This window comes from Pholcus phalangioides, unplaced genomic scaffold (genome assembly GCF_987345545.1).
Source record: "Pholcus phalangioides strain wild (caught in Gottingen) unplaced genomic scaffold, Ppha-v1.0 ptg000042l_1, whole genome shotgun sequence".
Lineage (NCBI taxonomy): Eukaryota > Metazoa > Arthropoda > Arachnida > Araneae > Pholcidae > Pholcus > Pholcus phalangioides.
This window is the reverse complement of record NW_028301628.1, coordinates 32,777,856-32,799,348: the sequence shown is the minus strand read 5'-3', so window position 1 is coordinate 32,799,348 and position 21,493 is coordinate 32,777,856. Positions and strand designations below refer to the sequence as shown.

The following is a 21,493-nucleotide window of genomic DNA, read 5'->3' as shown; positions in this document are numbered from 1 at the left end:
ATAATTTGCATATCATTAAGTAAATACCATCACACAAGCATAACACATTTTCTAATTTGTTTCACAGATTCATGAACCTGATACAAAAGAAGCTATAAGATGAAGGAAATTCTTATTCCTTCTCAATGCACCAGCAACATCATATTTTGAAATTGAAATCTGCATTAAGGTATTACAAAAACTTTTAGTTTCCCAATTCAACAATAAAAAATGTTCAGGAACCTTTGCTTTAGGAAAAAACACCCAATCACATAATACTTACTTCAAACAATACATTATATGTTGAAAGAGACAGGTGATCTGAATGAAGCAACAGTCTTTCGGCCAACAGCATATAAAGATTATGTGGACCCATCACATCATGTTTCCTCCTAACAAGTAAAAAAAAATCAGCTCTCAAACGTTTGGTTTCCTCTTTTCTATTGAATCACCTAATCGATTCCTTTCAGCAGAGTAAACTTACTTGTGAGTACTCCTGCTAAGGAAATAGCCAAGTAGCTTCAATGCCTGAAGACGGATCACTTCATTTGTTGAAGCAAGGAGTTTGAAAACAGTCCTGAAAGACATTTATGCAGGGAAAAAATGAATTTAGATGAAAAACAAACTACATAAATAACTATTTGTTATTACACTCAATTTTCAGAATTGCAAAATTGGTTTAAAATATAGCAAGATATACAGAAAACTGGATGTTGCGAAGATATTATTTGAGATGTTGATTTTTTAAGGAAGGAAAAACTCATCTCTGCCTCTACCGGAACTCGAACCTGGGTTCCTCAATTGCCGGATGAGTGCTCTGACCACTAAGCTACAGAGGAGATAGAGATTTTCCTTCATTAAAGCGTATATATGCCAAACGGAACTGCCCATTACACGGTTCCGTTCAGCATATATACACTCTACGAAAGAAAATCCCTATCTCCTCTGTAGCTTAGTGGTCAGAGCACTCGTCCGGCAATTGAGGAACCCGGGTTCGACTTCGGGTAGAGGCAAAGATGAGTTTTTCCTTCCTTAAAAAATCAACACCTCAAATAATATCTTCACAACATCCAGTTTTCTGTAGATCTTGCATTAAAGGGAAGAGCGACATCGTCACATAAAATACACCACTTTTCATTAATACAGTAATTCCTCAATACACAATGCCTCATTATAATGCATATTTGGATATTTACAGAGATCCTCTCAACCCCCACAGTTCAGTAGATATATATTTTCTCCCTTTTAATCCCTCTTATTCCTCTAGCGCAGCGGTTTCCAAATACTTTCAGTTGTGGACCCCCTCCCATTTATGGCAACAAAAAATACAGCTGTCAATCAGCAAAGAACATTCTCAAAGAATGGGAATATTATATCCAGAACTAGTAAATGTGATACGATAGCAATGTCATCTAATGGACAGCAAAAGAACTAAAGCAATGTTTTATACTCCTGTTGAGAGAGGTCACCACAAGTATAATTTTTGTCGAATCATAAACACTATTACTACTGCAGTCTACTAACTTTGAAGCAGTACTTTTGTGTGTTAATTCATTTAATTAAAACTTTTCTTTTTTTTCTTTGTTTACTAGTAAAATGCAGCAAGAGGAATTATGGAAGCACCCTGTATATATATTATATATATAGGGTGACAAATTACAACTTTATACATGTTTTCCAAATAATCTTTTTATTAATTGTAATAACAAATTGATAATTTGTAACATAAACATATACATTTGTTAACCACATTAACTTGAATTGAAAGTAGCTGCCTTTGAGCTAAGTGTCTCACCTCTTCATTAGAAAGTTTATCTCATTCTTGACCAATACCAAACGCTGGAAGCTCTTAGCACAAGCCCTGTTCTTCAAAATGAACCACATGCTGTGATCCACGGTATTGAGATGTGGGGAATATGGTGGCCATTTAGCAGATGTAATGGAATCAAGTTCTCAATTATGAGACGCAAATGTGGGCCAATCTCCCAGTTAAAAAGTCTCGCCACAGAGAGCAACAGGCCTACAACAATACAATTATTCAATCATCACACTTCAGTTATTGTTTGAAAAATTGGTGGCAGATGGCAGCATTACACAAGCATTATACAGAAAGAAACTTCCTGTTAGGTTCACAATATGTACACGAACATTTTAACTTGTATCAATTCATTAGAAGTTCTGCAGAAGAATATGAATGAGATGCATATGTGGCTTCATAATAGATGTGATGAAATCACAAAAATTGGCCTTGCATCACTGCTAAATACCTTTTCTCTGGGCGATGGTGTTGAATCTTGCTGAAATGTTCAAACGTCTTTTCCAAAATGCTTTTGACATCATGGAAGCACAACAGCTTACAAAATATCTTTCTGGTAAACATGTTGATTAATTTTAACCCTTTTTCCCACAAAAACGAGAAGTGTCTCTCCAATGGAACAAACTCCATCCTAAACCATAACGGATTGGGGGGTTTTGACGTCATTGAGCATGACTGCTGATCCTGGAATATCTGAAGACCAGTACCTATTGTTTTGATGACTGTGCGCTTGCTCAATTGTGAAAAGTTTTTCATCTGTGAAAAGAATGTTCTCTCATTGGTTACCAGAGGCCCAATGTGACAATGCACACCATCTTTATAGCTGTACTCTCTTATTTTCATCAGTAAGTTGTTGACACTTTTGAGAATATGTTCTTTAACATTACAACAACAGATAAGAAAATTAACCAAACTTTCACCAGCCAGAGCGTTAAAAAATTTTTACACACTTTATTTTTTGTCACCCTATATGAGTGTGTGTGTGTGTGTGTGTGTGTGTGTGTGTGTGTGTGTGTGTGTGCGTGCGTGCGTGTGTGTGTGTGTGTGTAAAGGATGAAAAAGAGGATATCAAGAACTATCGACCAATCAGTCTCCTATCAGTAATTTATAAAATCTTCGCCAAAGTGCTGACATACATGTCTTGAATCCAAATTGGACGAAGCTCAACCAAAAGAACAGGCAGGATTTTGAAGTGGATTCAGCACAATAGATCACATCTAAACAATCAGGGAACTTAGAGAGGCACAAGGAATACGAATTACCATTGTGTATGGCCTTCATTGATTTTGAGAAAGTGTTTGATTCTGTCTTCACATCTGCTGTTGTTAAAGCTCTAGAGAAGACATCAATATCATCATATATGACAAAGCAACTGCAACAACTCGTTTGGATAAAGGAAAAGCAAAGATTAAACTCAGAAAAGGAATCAGACAGGGCGACACTATCTCACCAAAACTCTTTACTGCTGTTTTAAAATAAATTTCTCAACCATTTGCGTTTTGCAGACCACATTGTTGTTATCAGCAGTAATCCAGACGAACTAGAGAAAATGATACAAGAATTGGTGAAGGAAAGTATTCAGGTGGGCTTGAAAATGAATCTCCAAAAGACTAAACTTATATTCAACCCCTTTTCATTGAAGAGGACAATCTTGCTCAACAACACAGAGATAGAAGAAGTAGAAAGCTATGTATACCTGGGACAAGAAATTAAATGGACAACGAAATGAATGAAGAATAATGAAATGAACAGAAGGATCAGGATTGGATGGAGCACTTTTGGCAAAAACTATAATTCTGAAGAGTCACATGCCATAATGCCGAAAAAGAAAAGTTTTTAACCAGTGTATGCTACCAGCACTGACTTATGAAGCTGAAGCATGGACACTCACAAGCAAGACAATACAAAGGCTACAGACAACACAAAGGAGCATGGAAAGATGTATGCTAGGTATCACAAGGAGAGACAGAAAACGAATCACTTGGATAAGGAACCACACAAAGGTATATATCATGGAAAGAATTAAAAGTTTGAAATGGAAGTGGGCTGGACATATTGCAAGAAGACAGGACAAGAGATGGACCACAAGTATTCTTGATTGGTACCCCCGTGGTGTTAAACGTCCGAGAAGGCGTCCTCACACAAGATGGATTGATGAGATCAGGAAAGTGGCAGGAGTCAACTGGATGGCTAAAGTATCAGACACAGCAGAATGGAAAAATTTAGAGGGGAGACCTTCATCCAGCAGTGGATTGAAAATGGTTGTTGATGATGATGTATGTGTGCGTATATATATATATATTTATTTATTTAATTAATTTTTTTAATTAAAAAACAAACACATATTTTTCTAAATCTCGTGTTTCACAAATTTTACCTTATTCCATTTTTTATGTCAAAAGCTGGAACCATGGAGGCTGGATGTTCAGACATTAGTGACATGAGCATTTGAAGAACATCATGGAGGTTTTCATCCTAATAACCAAAAAAGCAGCACTAAATCAATATTTTATCCAAATATCAAGTTAACTATTTTACACACAGTGAATTACATTCCTTTCCATAGTCATAATAATGAGAATTAAAAGTTCTCTAAAAGAATTAATTTCTACATTTTACTTGACACACACACAGCTGGTGATACTCAACTTCATTTTTTTTATAGATATGTAATATGATGAAATGGTAAAGAATAATAAAATGTAGCTTTAGCTTATTGAATTGAAACAAAAATTGCTGCATCAATATTAGAAACTCTTTACCTCCTATAGAACTACATTAGAATTCTTAGGTATTCTTGATTTTAATGCATAAAACTGAAATATACTTTTATCAAACAAAATTTATTAACACATAACCTCACACTTTATTTTATTTCTCAGAAAGATTGATTCTGAGGTTTTGAAAATGAAACTTTAATGATAAAACAGTTTCCCAAACTCTTCATTTTAACCTCCTCCTCCAAAAGTTTTTTCTTCTCATTGCCCCCCCCCCCCCAACTCAAGTTAACCTATAGGATTGTGTAAGCTTCCATCGCCCCCGGAGCAATATTGTCCACTTTGGGAAACACTGAATTAAAATATAAAATTGAATTAAAGTGAAGTAATGCACAGAAGTACATGAAAATTTAAAAAATGTTTTTGACCACTAAATCATGGGAAACTATACGATAGAATTATGAGGCTGTAAAAATTTCAAAATTGCTTGTTAGAACTGAAGTTCATATACATTTTATATATATATATATATATATATATATATATATATATATATTATTATTATTATTATTAGAAATAATTTAGCAAGTCAGAAGGATTTCATTAAAAAATGTGTGAATATACCTCATGGACGGTTGTCAAGTAATTCAATATACTTTGCAACTCATCTTCTTTAACACCATTTCCTTTCAATATAAGTTGTTTCAAAAACAATAGAATATATGCCCTTATGGACATAATATCATTTTGGTTAGGACGGGGTCCATCTAGGAAATAAAAATTATACATATGTACATAGGGTGTTATTCTTCAAAATGGCATAAAAAAATTAAAAAGAAAAATTATGGAAAATTTTAGAATAAAGCCTGCACCTTACGGTAAATTTTTAAAGCATTTACTTCACACATATATGATTTGATAAATTAATAATCTATCTTGTACTCTACTAGTACAAAATGCCAATGAGAAGGAAAAAAGTTGAATAATTTAATAACAGCAATGTGAGAAGTATGTTTATTACATGCCAGCATTACCTATGCCTTTAGGAGTAATTCCACTTTTATTTCTTGGGTTAACTACCCAGTAATAATATTTCAATGTATGCATCGTTTGTAGCACAGTACTGATGCGGCGGACATTTGTATATATTTGTGTATCTGCCAAAAAATCTGTGGCAAGGTATGTAAATAATTTTGTTTGTACCTGAAAGCAGACAAAAGTAAGTACAGTTTGTGGTTAGTGCTAAAAGTTGAGCACTGCATATTAGCAATATACATATTTTAAAGTATAGATTTCAGAAAATAACGTACAGTAGTAGATGTATATATCCAAAGGGCAGGATTAAACAGTACATGGTCTAGTAGCTGCTTTAGCAACAACTCACTGTTATTGTTACTAACAGTGACTAAATATTTAGTCAAGGACAGAAAAGAGAGAAGAACATCTTCCGTAATATGGTCTCTGGATGCCTGCAAAGAAATAAAATAAAAACATTTTCTCACAAACATCAAGCTTGGAAAGATTTGCAAATCATAGTTAAGTGGAACTTATTAAAAACCACATTGAATTTCAAGTAACAAAACTGCTACAACACCCCTCCCCTTGAAAATTTCAAGTATGGAAAAAAAATGCAAAATAAAAAATGAAGCTATATAACCATAACCACACAATGCAATATAAAAAACCATTTCCTCTCATTAAATATTATAATAGGTGACAATTTGAAATTGATGAATGATGTACCATTTAAAAACAGACATGAATATTTATGGATACCTTTTGTAACAAGTAGCTAATGACCAGAAAAGCTTTGTTCTGAATCATATGCTGTTGGACGGTCGGAGAATTTTCCACCAAATCGCACACAAAACCAATCAGAGTGGAGCTGGGGAAACAAAATACATGAACTAAGACGATCATACTTATAAAGAGAAAATCCGAAAACAAAAAAATCTGTAAACATTTTGAAAGGATCTTTCATGAGTGAGTAGTAAAAACAAACTGGATTTTTGTTTTAAAAAAAATCCTATACACTAGTGACTGCAATTAAAAAAAGTTGATCAAGTCAAAAAATAAAATTTAATCAATTTACCAAATAGTCAATTTCTTCTCTTGATTTCTTGGCAAAAGTACACCTGTTGGCATATCCAACTGACCTAGCAGTGGAAACAATACCTAAGGAGAAAAATTCAGGGTCATCAAGAATGAATATTAAAGCAATGTTTTAACCCATTAACGCTGGTTGGTAAGAAAATTTGCCATTCCAAATTTTAAGTTTTTTCTTTGCCAATAAATTGTGGAAGTGATTCCACTCATTATTTTTTGTTTTTAAAAAAATCAAAGTTGTCGTTAATGGGTTAAATCAAAACTACAGATGTAAAAACTCATTTATTCTTCAAAAAATTATGATTGATTTAATATTACTTTTCTTTCAAATTTTGCTAAAGAACCCAAAAAGGATTTGCAAATCAAACAATAGAAATTGGGGTGATTTAGCTTGGATAATCTTTCTTTCTCATATTTAGTTTATGTACGAAATTAAATGAATAAACTGAAACGAAAAAAAAAAATTTAACTCAAATCTACCACAATGTTTCCTTGCGCCTGCAAATTATATAGTTCACTAATCCGGCACATCAGGGAAATGCCAGATTACTGAAATCGCTGAATCACTTCTAGGTAGTTTAAAAAACCCCACTCAAATAATATAAACTTCTATGCATAGGCACACCCACAGCCCGATTTCAGCATAGGCAAACATGGCATTTGCCCAGGGTCCATGATTACGGTGCCCCCCCCCCCCAAATTCAAACCACATAATCCCACAGCTTAGAGAAAACAGTAATGAAAATAATAAAACAAAAACAAATTTATTTCTGATGAACCACATATGTTGTAATTGACAAAGAAAAAAACTAATGAATCATACCTGAATACCACCAATAGAGTTCAATGTACTATGGATGGAATGGGTTGTAATGGCTTTCACATCCTATACAGCAAAACAAAAATACATAAAATAAGAAATCTCAATTACTATATTCTCAATTCTCATACTTTATTAAGATTTAAATTTTTCCTTCATGTCAGTCATATGATGGTTTGCATACAAATCTACAGAGCAAAAAAAAATGCAACTTGGGATCAACTTCATAAGCAAAGTAACAATTATTTTATAATTATAGTTGCAACAATTCAAAAATGTGAACCAACATTGATAATTAAAATTGTATTAAATTCAAATGAAAAATATCATACTTTTAAACAAAAATGTTCTGCTAAATTACATTAGCACTGGAATTTCTTTTACCTGTAACATCAAAGCATGAGGAGTATGTACAAAGAAAGAAACATTTCCCTTCGGAGCAGCTTGCAAACAAAGCTGGCTATCTGTAGCAACAGGATTATACATGAAGACTATAGCACTAGAAAGCTTCCCATCATATAAAACCTGAACAAAAAAAACATTAAAAGACAATTTTAATTAAACTCATAAGGCTAAACAATTTTATATGCATGGAAGATTATCAACTGATCACCAACAATGTTCAATTACCCTGCTAACCCGAATGGATCTTTAAAAAAATGTGTGCAAGAAAGGGGCCATTCAAGTATTACGTAAGCAGATTTTCAGCCATTTTCGACCCCCCTTGTCAGCAAAAGTCAGCAAAACACTGGCCCCCCCACCAGCAAAATTTCATCAGCAGCTTAGAATATTTCATATCTTCAAAAAAATGTGGTTGATGACGTAAACAAACTTCAAACCCCCCTCCTTATCAAAAGGCAGCAAATCCGAACCCCCCCCCCCCCCGATGCTGACGTAATACACTCATGTCCATAAATTAAGGATAATGCCAGCTCCGGCAAATAAAGGTTCAGAAACACAAAACAAACGTTACTTATTCATAAAGCCCATTTATTAAACAGAAGATAAAGAACAAAAACGATGGTGTATGTATGATACCATTCATAAAAACTATGATTTTTGCTCCCTGGAGCAATTTTAAAAAATATCTCCTTTACAAAAACTTACTATTACATGGTTGGTATGATGGTTAATACATTGTATGTCTCCCATGCTATGAAATACAGTCCGTACAACGCCTAGGCATGCTGAGTATCAAATTATCAATCTGATCTTGGGGAAGATCATTCCACTCAGCAAGCAATGCTCTCCGAAGTTCCAGTACACATGTAGGAGGTGGTTCACAGGCTGCAACTCGTCAGCCAAGCATGTCCCACACATGCTATATCGGATTCAAGTCAGGTGAGAATGCTGGCCATTCCATACGAGTTATATCCTCAAATTCAAGGTATTCGTTTACGATGTTTGCTCGGTGAGGACGGCGTTGTCATACATAAACACAAATTCTGCGCCCATGGCACCCCTAAACAAACGTACATGTTGTTCCAGAATGATGTCCCGATAAATTTGGGCTTTCATGGTTACGGTTTGAACATGCAGATCTGTTCTGGAACCCAGTATAATTCCACCCCAAACGAGCAATGCTGTACCACCGTAACGGTGTCGTTCAATGATGTTGTCTTGGTGGTAACGAGTACCTGGCGTTCTTCATATGAAAGTCCGACGTGAATCAGATTGCAAGCTAAACCTGGACTCGTCGGAAAACATCACACAAGCCTTGCATGTTCTCTACTCCAGGCTAATCGCTGCCGACAGTGAGTTGCCGTGAGCGGAACACATCTGACAGGCCTGCGAGCATATAGACCCAAACGTCTGTACACGGTTTGCCTTGAAACTGTGGTACCCGTGGCTGCAGATAGCTGACGAGACAGGTCGGATGCTGTGCTCCGTCTGCTTCTTTTGGCAGTTACTGCCAAATACCGGTCTTCATTCGGCATTGTAACTCGGGGGCGACCTGTAGTGTAACGTCTACTGACATTTCCGTTATCTTGGAATCGTTGCCAAAGCCTAGAGATGGCACTTTGGGCAATTCCAAGTTCCTCGCATACTTCCATCTGAGTACGCCCACATTCCAGGCGGCCGATAATTCTACCACGTAAAAAATCATCCACATGCGTCCTCTGTGTCATAACTATTCGCTTATGGCACTGAGCGCCTCACAGAACTCTTGTGAACAATTTTACTTCTTTGCCACCATTCCTTATATACCCCCCCAACCCCTCTTACACTCTCGTCATTGTGACGTACTATCCGCATCCATCTGGTGGCTTCCTGAAATTTTCATATCATTCTTGCAGATGTGTGTGATAATTCTACAGGTGAAATTTTTACTTTAGATTTCGATTTCCGTGTGATTCTGAATTATCTTTAATTTATGGACATGAGTGTACTTGAATGACCCCCCCCCCCCCCAAAGTTGAAAAATCAACAAAAGAAAAAATAAATCCTCAGAAATTCTGAATTGTGACATGTAAAATTTCATATGTGGACAATAAATACATTATCATATCTCATAATGATGAATTACATGGTTGCCTTGAAAAAATCTTCCATATTCATTTGATGAATCAATGTATACCTAGCAGACAAAGCAGTTAATAGTCATTGTCTCAGAAACATGTCTACAGGGGTTGCATCATCATGCTGCTCCATGTATTGAAGAACAGTTTCAAAAGCAACCACAGCTTCAGAATGAGTTTTCAATGGTGGAATAGTCATAATCTAACCCATCACTTGACAATGAGTCATTGCCAGTTCAATCTCCGGAGACGATTTTTGTATCCCTGAAAATTTGATGGCTGATGGATTCTAATGATGACATTTTATCAAAATATTTTTCCTCTGCTTCCTTACAACCAGGAAGTTCGTTTAAAAACTGGAGTATTTTGTCAGATTCTTTTGTTGTTTCTTGATTATCTTCGCACATTTTCCCATGCTTCTGTAGCCCAGTAAATGACATCTTTCACTGAAATGTTCTTCACTTCTTGGAGAATGGAAAGGGATTCCTTCTCATGAGATACTGAAGCAACCTACATCTGTTTGATATTTTTTAATGCCTCCCCCCCCCCCTTGGACCATTGGTTAGAATAAAGATGTAACATTGGGTGGTAAAAAATTACTTTAATTTCCCCACAACATAATTTTTCTGGTGAAAGATGATAGGTGCATGGTGCTGGGCTGCCCCATCCCCCTTCCCACCAATTCAATGTGCATTATCGTCCTCATTCAATGCATTTATGAAATTTCTGAAAAAGAAAGATAATCATTTTATTTTATCAAGTTTCATTGTTAAACAGAATTATCTGGTCTGCAACTTTTATCACACTTGTAGGGATACTCACTACTATTACAGTCTTGAAAGTGCACATTTTAAAAGATGAACCCTTGTAAGACAAACTTCTGGCTAATCTAATTTTGTTAGAACAAGGTGCATGTGTGGTTTAGTAGTAGTCCCAATTAGTTCGGGTTAGCTGGGTTCTGATGTACAAATATGCTCAATTTGTTAATCACATACCTTACAACTTGAAAAAAAAAGGTGATTCCCTACAAAAGCACATCATGATATCATGAAAAATGCCTATGCATGTCTAGAAGAGAAACCTGAGCAAAGTCCGATTTCACAGCCAATTTCATACATGCATATTGAAACGAACATGAAATCTGTATTTGTTCTTGAATTTTTTTCAACTTGTATCATATATACAGTGAAAATCCTATGTAAGTTATTGTTCCTCTGAAACAATGATAGCCTATTTAATGATATTACTCTGTCGTCCTGATCCCCTTTTCATAGTGTTAATAATTCCATCTATAATGATAACCACTTTGTAATTATACGTTTCTCTGTCCCTTGAGTATCATTATATAGGGATTTCACTGTATATATGTGTTCAAATACAGGAAACTAAAATTAAAAAAATAATTGAGAATAAAATCTCGCTCACTCTTTTCAAGTTTTCTGGTAATGATGAACTTGATTCTCCTTCAAATCTAAATTGGCTCTGAGAAGAGAAAATTTATTTATGATAGCTATTTGCAAGATTGATAGAAAAAGTGTTTGAATTATTGTCCAAATTATCAAAATGATATTTTTCCCCTAGGCAATAACATTTAATTTAAGAAAACCACTACTCACCTGATAGCCAGGTCCTAACCTATGTATTGCACAAACTTGATGTGTACTCAGAGCCTCACTGAATAAATACATAGCAGACATTTGGCCACAGAATACATGCTCTTCTTCCAACTCTGGAGCAGCTCCAATGTAACACTTGTCAAAAGGCTGCAATAAATTGAAGAAGAAAAAAATCAGCTATGTTGTACAATTTATTCTGACTTTTACATAATTTTATTTGCCTTATTTCAGGATAAAATAAATATAAATAACACGACTCTAAATTAGTACATGAGCAACATGAATACAGCCGCCCTGTCTCTGACTTATGAACCATTATCTAACAAACTTTTTGAGTAACAAAACAAAATATCTTAAGTGAAACCTAAATTAGCCTTAGCAGTATTTCGTAAAAATGTTCCAACCAGACTCACCTGGTCTCCTCATCTTAGTTGAAAAATACCATGCAAGTCGCTATACATAATTATGCATATTGCATGAATTATATACATTCACATATGAATTTGAAAACAAACACCTTCAGAATAGCTATAGCAGGAACAAACAATGATAAACATTATAGAAAGTTATGTATATGAGTTGATGTATATGAGTTGATGTACTGCAAGCAGTGTCATCTTAATCAGTTAGCCAACAAGGCCTTGAGTCATACAGGGACCCCTTAAATCATTGGGAATGTTTATTTATTTTGAAGGTTCAATTTCTTTTACTTCAATATTTCATTTCATTACTAGGGCATTTAATTCAGTTTTTTACAACTGAAAGGTGTCTTTTGCAGAAATTGGAAAAGGGGCCCCAAAAATATTTATGACTTGGGCTCAAGATTTCCTTAACTACAGGGGATCGTAAACTGGCAACCTGCTTGTCAGGTACAGCTCTCAAGAGATTTGCATTCATCCTGAAGTTATTAAAAAAAGTTATTAAACTTTTGATTTGTTATATTTTTCTCTCAATTTTACATTTACCATGGCAATTTCATACTCACATCATAACTGTGAACAAGCCAACTCATTTCTGTAGTGGATGCCAATTGCCCATTGACAAAACACTTGATTTCACTCTTGCTCCAACGGTTATAAATATAAACAATAGCAATCATATACCACTGAAACAAATCATGAGACATAAGTGAATGTACGTAAAAAACAAAATTAATTATGAGCATCACAAGAAAAATAATGTGAATTTTTATCTAAAAAAAAACACATGGGGAGTTGGGATAGCCTGGAGTACAAAGACTGCAGGGATAGTCTAATAAATCAACACACAAGTCAAAGTACAGTCAATGTTTGTTGTAACAACATCCATTGTTCCACTGAAAACTTACGTTTGGGAAGTCATTATAACAAAAATTCAAAAATTAACAAAAAAAAATTATATTACTGTGATTTCACACAACTATGGTCCAAACATCCTTGCTCACTATAACATAGATAATTGAAATGTTAACAACATCTAGTGAATTATTTAAACACTAAAACAAAGAGCATAGATAGTGTAACATGTAGATGTGGTTAGAACACCCTCTATCCAATATTTTCCTGCCAATCAGCTGTTAGTTGGGGGTTATATTTTTACATTATCTTGTCAGCTGCAAACTTTCTTGGCTACAAGTTACTACAAAAAGCTGTTATGCACTATTGATGTTCTGTGTTACAGGTAATTTAGTACTTACATGTTTATTAACCATTTTTACAGTTGCATGTGTATGAAAATATTTATAGGAAAAATAATAGAAAATTGTATTTTGCTCTCAACTATGGTTCAACCATTTTTATGGACCACTACTGTTACCTGCGGCTTCGCTCGTGTGGATTTGGTAATCTGAAAATTACTCGCTGATGATTCCCCCCATATAACATTTGAAACCCTCATAACTCCCTTGGGAGGATGAATATTCATAAATCCTGTCTTGGTGGGGTATCTACATTATAAAATTTAATACTGAGCCTAAATTTCATATTATGACTTCAGTAATTTCGGCTTAGTGATGACTTGCTCCATATAAATATAACCTTTGAACACCTCCCATAGAGGCTTGAATTTTGAAAAAATACCTTCTCACAGTGAATTTCTACATTACAATACAAAAATACTGAACAAATTTCATATTTATAGCTCCAGCGGTTTCAGCTCACATGATTTCTTTATACAACCCCCTTATGACCCCCTTAGCGGTAAAAAATTTCGAAAAACCCATTCTTAGTTTTTAGTCTTCGCGTCATGAAACTAAACTTCTGACCATGTTTTAATTCCAATTGTATTTTTTTATAAGAACAAGTGGTTGCATTAAAATAAATATGCAATTTGTCTCCATCTTCTGCAAATTTATGTTTTTTTCTCAACTACGGTTCATGAGCGATTTATAACTCGAAATATTCGATGGACTATAGTTGGGACTTCATAACACAACTATGGTACAAAATTTAATTTTAAAACGATTCCATATTTGAGCTAAATAAGGAATAAAAACGTGTTAAATATTAATGCTTGATCTTTTTACAAGCACAGTAAAAAAAAAGTTTGAATAGCTTGAATACAGAAGTTGTGATAAATCTAGAAAATGATTATATGTGAATGTAGAAAATGATATAATGGTGTTATGTTAACATAACACCATTATATATAGTCTACACCTATATATATATAGTCCATATTATGTTGTGTGAAATTACGGGGTGGGGGTATTCATTTTCTTGTAACAGGAGGAGTTGCAATGAAAATGCATGAGGCTATAATAGGTAATAACAATAAAATTTCAATAATTAATTACATGCATGTACTAGTGTGAGTGTACTTAATTCTTGAAATATCAAATGTCAAGGTCAAACACAAAATTGCACGAAAAACCTGAATTTTGCTTATTTTTGTGCAGAAAAAAATTTGGGAAATAGCTGACAAATGCTATCCATACTTAGAATTTGGATGTAGTAGTGGATTGATTGGTCTTTGCAGGTCATTATATCAGGTGAAAAAAACACAAGATGAATACGAAAAATTCGGGACTATTGTACCGGTTTTTATAATGGAACTGTTACAACACAGGGTTGTCTAACAATTATAACACAACAAACAGTTGCCTAATTCAATTTGCATGTTTAAAAAGATGTACAATAAACATACTGGGATAAATCAAAAAGCTATCCATAAGACAACCGTAATCTATTTTTATGGGCTATGTTTTTGTTTTTTAATTAATTTTTTAATTACACAAATACAAATATAAATATATGTACATACACAAACATGTATACAATATACAAACAATATATATATTTATAATGTTACTGCCAAAGCCCAAAGTTGGCCAGTTCAGCCCAGTTGACTCAGATTAATGTCCAAAATTCAGACTCTTCCCCCAAATACATGGTAAACATATTCAGAATTATACAACAGAGATTTCACACAAAAAACAATTTTAGATCATTGTGAATAATTAAGAAACACATCTCAAAGCACTTACAGATAAATATTTTAAACTCGAGAAAAGGAAGGTTACCTTTCTTGGTTGGAACTCATATTTAACACAATGTTGATAGCCTTTGCCTTTCACTTTCATGGATGTAAATACCAAACAATTCCCAACAAAATGAGCTGAATATCCGACTCCCTTAGAAGTTCGAAAACTGCAATTATCAAATCATCAACTGTTAAAAAGTTTCAGAATTTAAAAAAATACTAATTAATTTTATAGTAACTTGGAAGCATAATGACTCATAAAGCCAATAATAATCATTTTTATTTTGGACTATTCCATTTAGCCAGACAAAAAAAAGACAGTCCAAAAAATATTTATCAATTTGAAATTTTATATAAATTGCATATCACGTTTTTCCATTCCTTAAATAAAACACAACAGAGTTGGGAAAAAACTCATTAATATAGCCAACACTCACCAAAATAAATATGGCTTCTCACGTTCAATATTCACACTATTTATAGGATCCAAACGAAACCAAGTGCTGAATGTCCATCCACTTTGATATGGCCAACGAGCCATAGGTGGCAAAGCAATGGCCTAGAAATAATTATTAGCACATTTTAAAGTATCAGCAATTTTTTTGTAACACCAGACTGCAAGTAACAAATTTTACAATATTGAATATTATTGATATATATTATTTTCCACATTGAAGAGGAAATATTTCTTTTTTAAATTCCCGATTATCACAAAATTTCTATTGTTAAATCAACCCCATTTTATTTTCTAGGAAAGGCTAAATTTTTTTTTGCTTTTTTAAAATTTTTAATGTTATTATTTGGAGAAGTCATAGCACTCAAACTAAATATAAGAAATAAAATAATTACTACTGAATCAAAACATAATGACTGATAAAACGCAAGTTGTTTTAATAATAGAGAGAAAACCACTGATTGATGAAAAAACCCATAAAATTTCAACATGAAATTTTTATAAAATTAACTAAGAATTAAATATTCAGTAATAAAAATTATGAAGACAGGATAATCTATTAATCATTTATGAATGTTAAAAAATTATCATAAATAAAGTAATAAATAAGGTAAATTATTTTCCAGATGAACGTTGTACAGAAAAGTCACAGAAATATTTGAAAATCCTAATTTCTACAATACGAAAGAACAGACTTCAAAACTAAACAGGCCTTAGCCTTAGATCTAAGCTTTGAGAAACAAGAACACCTCCTAAAGAGTGGCCAGAGCAGAATACAAAGGAATGCTGTCCATCTTTTTTTAGTTTGCAAGATGTTATAGCGACCATTTGAGGACAAAAAGAGGTATCCACTGGTTTGGCTCAATTCAGCAGTAACTTTGGTAGAAATGAAAATCAGCTGTTTTTTACATATGAATTATGTCAGTGAAATCTAACATCATCAGAGCAATCAAATAGTAAAAACTCATTTATTTATTGCTTCAGCATTATAAAAAGTTGATCCTCTGAAAATGCCTGTCAATGGAGAAACATTCAGAAGATATTCCAAAACAAATGCCAATTAAAAGGAAAACAAAAAATTTACCTTTAAAAATGTTTACTAATTTGTTCGTATAAAACTAACCTATTAAAATCATTTTCAAAAGTTATAATAACAGTACAGATACTTACAGCACCTTTTTTACCAGAAAAACTGAAAAATGTATCTGGACCATGACGTTGTGGTAACTGGCGTAATACTGACAATAGCTTCACAGAATGACGAGGCTGTAATAGCATCAATACATAAATGTGACACATATAGATATTTAATAATGTTTTATAAAATGCTTCGGCTGCATCTTGTTCTCTTGCTTAAAAAGAAAAGGGTTTGATAAGATAACAAAATTAGCATAGCCTAATTGAATCAAAGACACTAAGTTATCATTTGATGGGGGAAAAAACTTTTGAGCATTTCCTATAATTAATAGTCTAAAATTAATGTCATTTCTTCAAAATTCATCATTTAGTCATTTATCTTGCATTAAAAACAAGCAAAACTGTTTTTAACTTACCCATCTTCCACTATCTGCTTTCATGCATCCTGCTAATAACTTCAACTCTCTTACGGTGATGCTGTAACTAGCTAAAACTCCTAAAATTTCAATCAACAGATCTGCAACACAGAAACAAAAATCAGCACAAAATTTTAAAGAAACTCACTTTCTATACAAACTATGGGAAATCATGTCAGCTTATTTAAAATTACATAATAAAATGTTTTGTTGAACATGCTATACAAATTCAAATACTTAGTATAAAGTATTTTGTTCTTACATATTTGGTTACACCAATTTAATAATGGCTACCTTGTTTCTTAACCAGCCATCTGACCAATTAATTTCTCTCCCCCCCCCCCTCTCTTGGAAGTTTGAAGCTAATACAATATACTCTTTTAATAATTTTTTTATGAATGCAGTGAAACTGATTTCATGTTATTTGCTGTTTTTCAATATCATCAACAAAAACAAATTTAATAATTGGAGTAATTAATAATTAGTTTTCTGGATTATGCAGAAAATAGGCAAGAAGTGTTATTCAGTCATAGCCAGATGACTAGTTAAATACCTTTTACTTTTGAACCATACACAGCTCAGGCTGTGTTGACAAATACCAATTTTTGCTGTTGCCCGAGTTAAGGGACTAAGTGGTGTCAGGATAACTTTATTGTCCATTTACATGGTACAAAAACTACATACATAACAATAGTTATTAAAAAAACTCTATCAAGAAACAATAACAGAAGCACTTTACACACACTAAGTCATTTGCATGACTCCACTCTGGAAAGCACAAGCACTGCTACAAAGCATATCCAGCAGCAGCCCTGTGGCACCCTGCGACCCCCCCCCCCTTCCTTCCAACACCACAACAAGGTAAAAAAACACTCAAGCTCCCTCCCCCAAATCTGATGACATTGTTGTAGATACACATTATACATTTCTTGTCATTGTGTTTTCCATGGTCAGGACACCCCAGCGAGGGGTAAAAAATTTGAGTCCACTGTGATTTATTTCTCAAGGGTAACAAGTCTAGTACAAATGCATCTCAGAGAATATGGATGGAAATCGTGACAAAATGTTTCACTTGACAAGTAAATAAAAGGTCAAATTTGCGAAATAACAAGTGTCTATTTATCAATGCAATGATCTTTAAATATGTATTTAGACCAAAGGTCCTCAAACAGTGATCAATCTGGCTAACCTCTTTGGCCAAGCAATGTATTTAACAAATTTAATCTTTGTATCCCTCCTTCCTCCTCAATAAATGAAGAAAAGAGTGAACCTGATCCCATGATACCAAGTGATCCCAAAGCAGAATGTTCTGCAATGAGCCCTCAGCTGACTAGAAATGTTCTGCATAGTCCAAGTTCCCATAATAGTGTTTTTGACATTTTTCTTAAAATTTTTCCAGATTGTTCCGCAGTAACACTGATTGTTCTGTGATGTATGTCACAGATTTCGCATATTCTACTTTGGGGCCAAGTAATCTTAAATAATACTAACACTAGAAGGATCAACATTTTGTTCTACATAGAAGGACTGATACCAGTCAAAATGACCAGAGGTTGATTTTTACTGTAAAATATTGATTTTCCTAAGTTTTTTTTTTTTTATGTTCAAATATAGATATGAGTGTGGGTAAGAAATAGAATATAAAAACAGAGTTTTCTAAATAAATTTTATTTTTTACCTCTTCGCTTCAGAGGGACACATGCGTGTACCTATATTTCAAAGGTTTTTAATAGTGATTAATTATCTTTTGAAGTCGATATTTGAGGTACGTGTAAGGGCACCTAATTAATTAAAATAATTAATTACTTGAATAAGTTAATTTTAGTGTTTCTTTTCTTTCTAAAGGCCATTTTGAAAAACAATAAACACAACTCAATCGAAAAAAAATTGATGGTCAGTTAATAACTGATTAACTGAAGGAAAGTCATATTTTGGCTCTGGTTTGAAGAGTATACCTACCCCAAAGTTCCTCATTGCATGACTGATAAAAAAAATATTTACATTCAAAACATTGTTTGCTATTGTATTTGCACATCACACTTTCTACACTTTTCAATACATTTGTTACATTAGAAACACGTTTTCCGCACACAAATTTTTTATGTTTTGAAAATTTATCGCTTGTTTTGTTATTGTACAGTGGGACCTGACATCAGCATCTTTTTTTCTTGGTACAGTAACGCTTGTTGTTAGCAAAATTCTGATTCCTAAACAAATACGATTTTCTAAGCCATTAGTTAATATCAACCACAAAGAAATGAACTTTTTCCCATTTTATTTTTTTATTTTTTCTACCAATCGACCAAGCATTTCTTGGGGTCATGTCAAATGTTGTGGGAAACGCACACTGGCAAATGAATGACATGAACACAGAATGCATTCGAGCCATCTGATCAACATTATACATCATTTTATCATAAAACTCAAAGGTTTCAGAATGTTTTTCTCATTTTGTGAGAATGTATATTTCAATGCATTGAATATGTATTAGAATACTTTCCTTTTTCTTTCCCAGAAAACATAAAATGTAATGTCTTTATATGTAAACGCGGCCATATAAATGGATCCTTGTTAAATTGCAAGTGAAATTTCTTTTTGATCTTTTATTATTATTACCTACCAAGATGGTATTATTCTGCTTCAGTATTTCAACAACTATTGATAAAGAGAAACAATCATCTCAAGCTCATATTTCTACTAGCTTTCAGATAAGATTCAATGAGCATTACTATATTTTTGGCCATATTAGTATATTTATTTTGTAATTAGTCAATCATTAAGGATGCTTTCAATTAGCCGAAGTGAGGATATCCATATTAGAAGGAATTTGATCCCACGATTCGACAAAATATTTGCTGCTCGGCTGCTTGTGGCTATAAAAGTGCTTATAGCATTACCGGTCAAACTGATCAATGATGGTCTTTCTAAGTAAAACTAAAAATATTGTGGCAGATTTTTTCCCCCAATTTATGATAGTTGGACAGCATAATATTTAAGCATTTTTAGGAAAAGTCATTAAATTTCAGCATTCTAAATGATCTGGTTCATCCTGAAAATCGAAGTTTGAGAAGATTGAAAACGGTCTAAATGACAGCTGTGGTTCTTCTAGTGTTAAATATTTTCCAGTTCAAAAACAGGAAACAATTGAATTTGTTATTACAAAAACAATGTAATCACTGAAATTATTTTGTAAGCACAGGTTTCAGTTAGTATGTTGAAAATGTATTCGAATTACAATACATGTGTCACAAAATAACATATTTTAGCATTTGCTATATAAGATGAGAAAAAGTACCTGCAACTACTTCTTCTACATGACACAGTCTTGTTAATATATGTTTTATCAAACCAACATCGGTACATGCTTGAAGATTTCTAAGACTCTTCTTGAGAATAGCAATAAAGACGCTCCACACCTCTGCCTAAAGTTTCAAAAGTAAATCGACAGTGATATATTGACAAATAAATGTGCAACCAATAACTCATATGTTTTTTGGTCTTTTTCACAAAAAAAAATCATAAGATTTGAAGAGGGCAAAAACCATTTCATACTGAAATTTGAGTGCAATGTTTCTTGCATATTCACTATCACACACATATCACAGAAAATGCTGAAGTAGTATTTAAATGCTTTTAAGAAAGCAAGACAACATTATAAAGCACAGTATAGTACAACAAATATAGCTTGCTATATAGTCTCCGAAAAAAATTAATATGCAGTCTGTCATAAAAAAAACAAAAAAAAAATATCTAATCTTAAAATAAGATTATCATTTTCACACAATCATAATTTTAAAAAAAATTTAACACTTCATGCATTCATATATATTTTTTAAAAATTCATTTTTTTAACTCATTTTCAACCAATTTTAACCAAACAGCTTCCAACCAAATTATAAGCCATTTGCAATGGGGATATAATAACATTTTCACTCAAAAACATATCAACTAACTAACCTGCAGAGTGGACGGGCAGTGATCCAATAAATCTAAAGTGTAAATCACATTCTGGGGCTGTTGTATGACAAAATTTAGTTCCATGTCAAATTCACCTCCAATAAGCTGAAATGAGCAAATTAGGATACATTCATTATGATAAATATTATACAAAAATGTGTGAAATATTTTTGTTACTATCACAGTCCTCGTCACCACATATATGTGTAATTTACTACAATTCTATTTCGGAAGTGGCTCTGTCATACATCGTTTCGCGCATCCAAAATCAGAATCAGTTACATAAATGGTATATCCAGGTGCTCTACCTATATTCCAAAACTGAAACTGGCAATGAATGAATATCTTTATATGTGTATTTCAAAGCTTGACAAATCAAAAACTATTCATGTGCCAGCCATACAGTTTAGGATCCAAGCATAGTTTTTACTCAAAAAATTGATCCTAAATACTGTATTAGCCGGCATGCCATAACAATTGGAGACACCAGGTTTTTG

General features: G+C 33.3%; 1 protein-coding gene across 1 annotated transcript in view; it reads right to left on the bottom strand.

Moving 5' to 3' along the window:
* Positions 1–21,493, bottom strand: part of rg (A kinase anchor protein rugose) — a 152,755-nt gene that overhangs the window by 126,334 nt on the left and 4,928 nt on the right. Inside the window, exons 2-20 of the mRNA XM_089255286.1 lie at positions 20,997–21,101; positions 20,335–20,461; positions 17,040–17,140; positions 16,657–16,752; positions 15,470–15,591; positions 15,073–15,199; positions 12,559–12,678; positions 11,574–11,720; positions 11,383–11,439; positions 7,823–7,963; positions 7,442–7,504; positions 6,605–6,687; positions 6,289–6,397; positions 5,823–5,981; positions 5,547–5,715; positions 5,137–5,279; positions 4,173–4,270; positions 464–556; positions 263–371 (exon numbers count right to left, since the gene is read on the bottom strand). Coding sequence (XP_089111412.1) covers positions 263–371; positions 464–556; positions 4,173–4,270; positions 5,137–5,279; positions 5,547–5,715; positions 5,823–5,981; positions 6,289–6,397; positions 6,605–6,687; positions 7,442–7,504; positions 7,823–7,963; positions 11,383–11,439; positions 11,574–11,720; positions 12,559–12,678; positions 15,073–15,199; positions 15,470–15,591; positions 16,657–16,752; positions 17,040–17,140; positions 20,335–20,461; positions 20,997–21,101 — 2,169 coding nt within the window. The remainder of the gene's footprint in view (positions 1–262; positions 372–463; positions 557–4,172; positions 4,271–5,136; positions 5,280–5,546; positions 5,716–5,822; positions 5,982–6,288; positions 6,398–6,604; positions 6,688–7,441; positions 7,505–7,822; positions 7,964–11,382; positions 11,440–11,573; positions 11,721–12,558; positions 12,679–15,072; positions 15,200–15,469; positions 15,592–16,656; positions 16,753–17,039; positions 17,141–20,334; positions 20,462–20,996; positions 21,102–21,493) is intronic.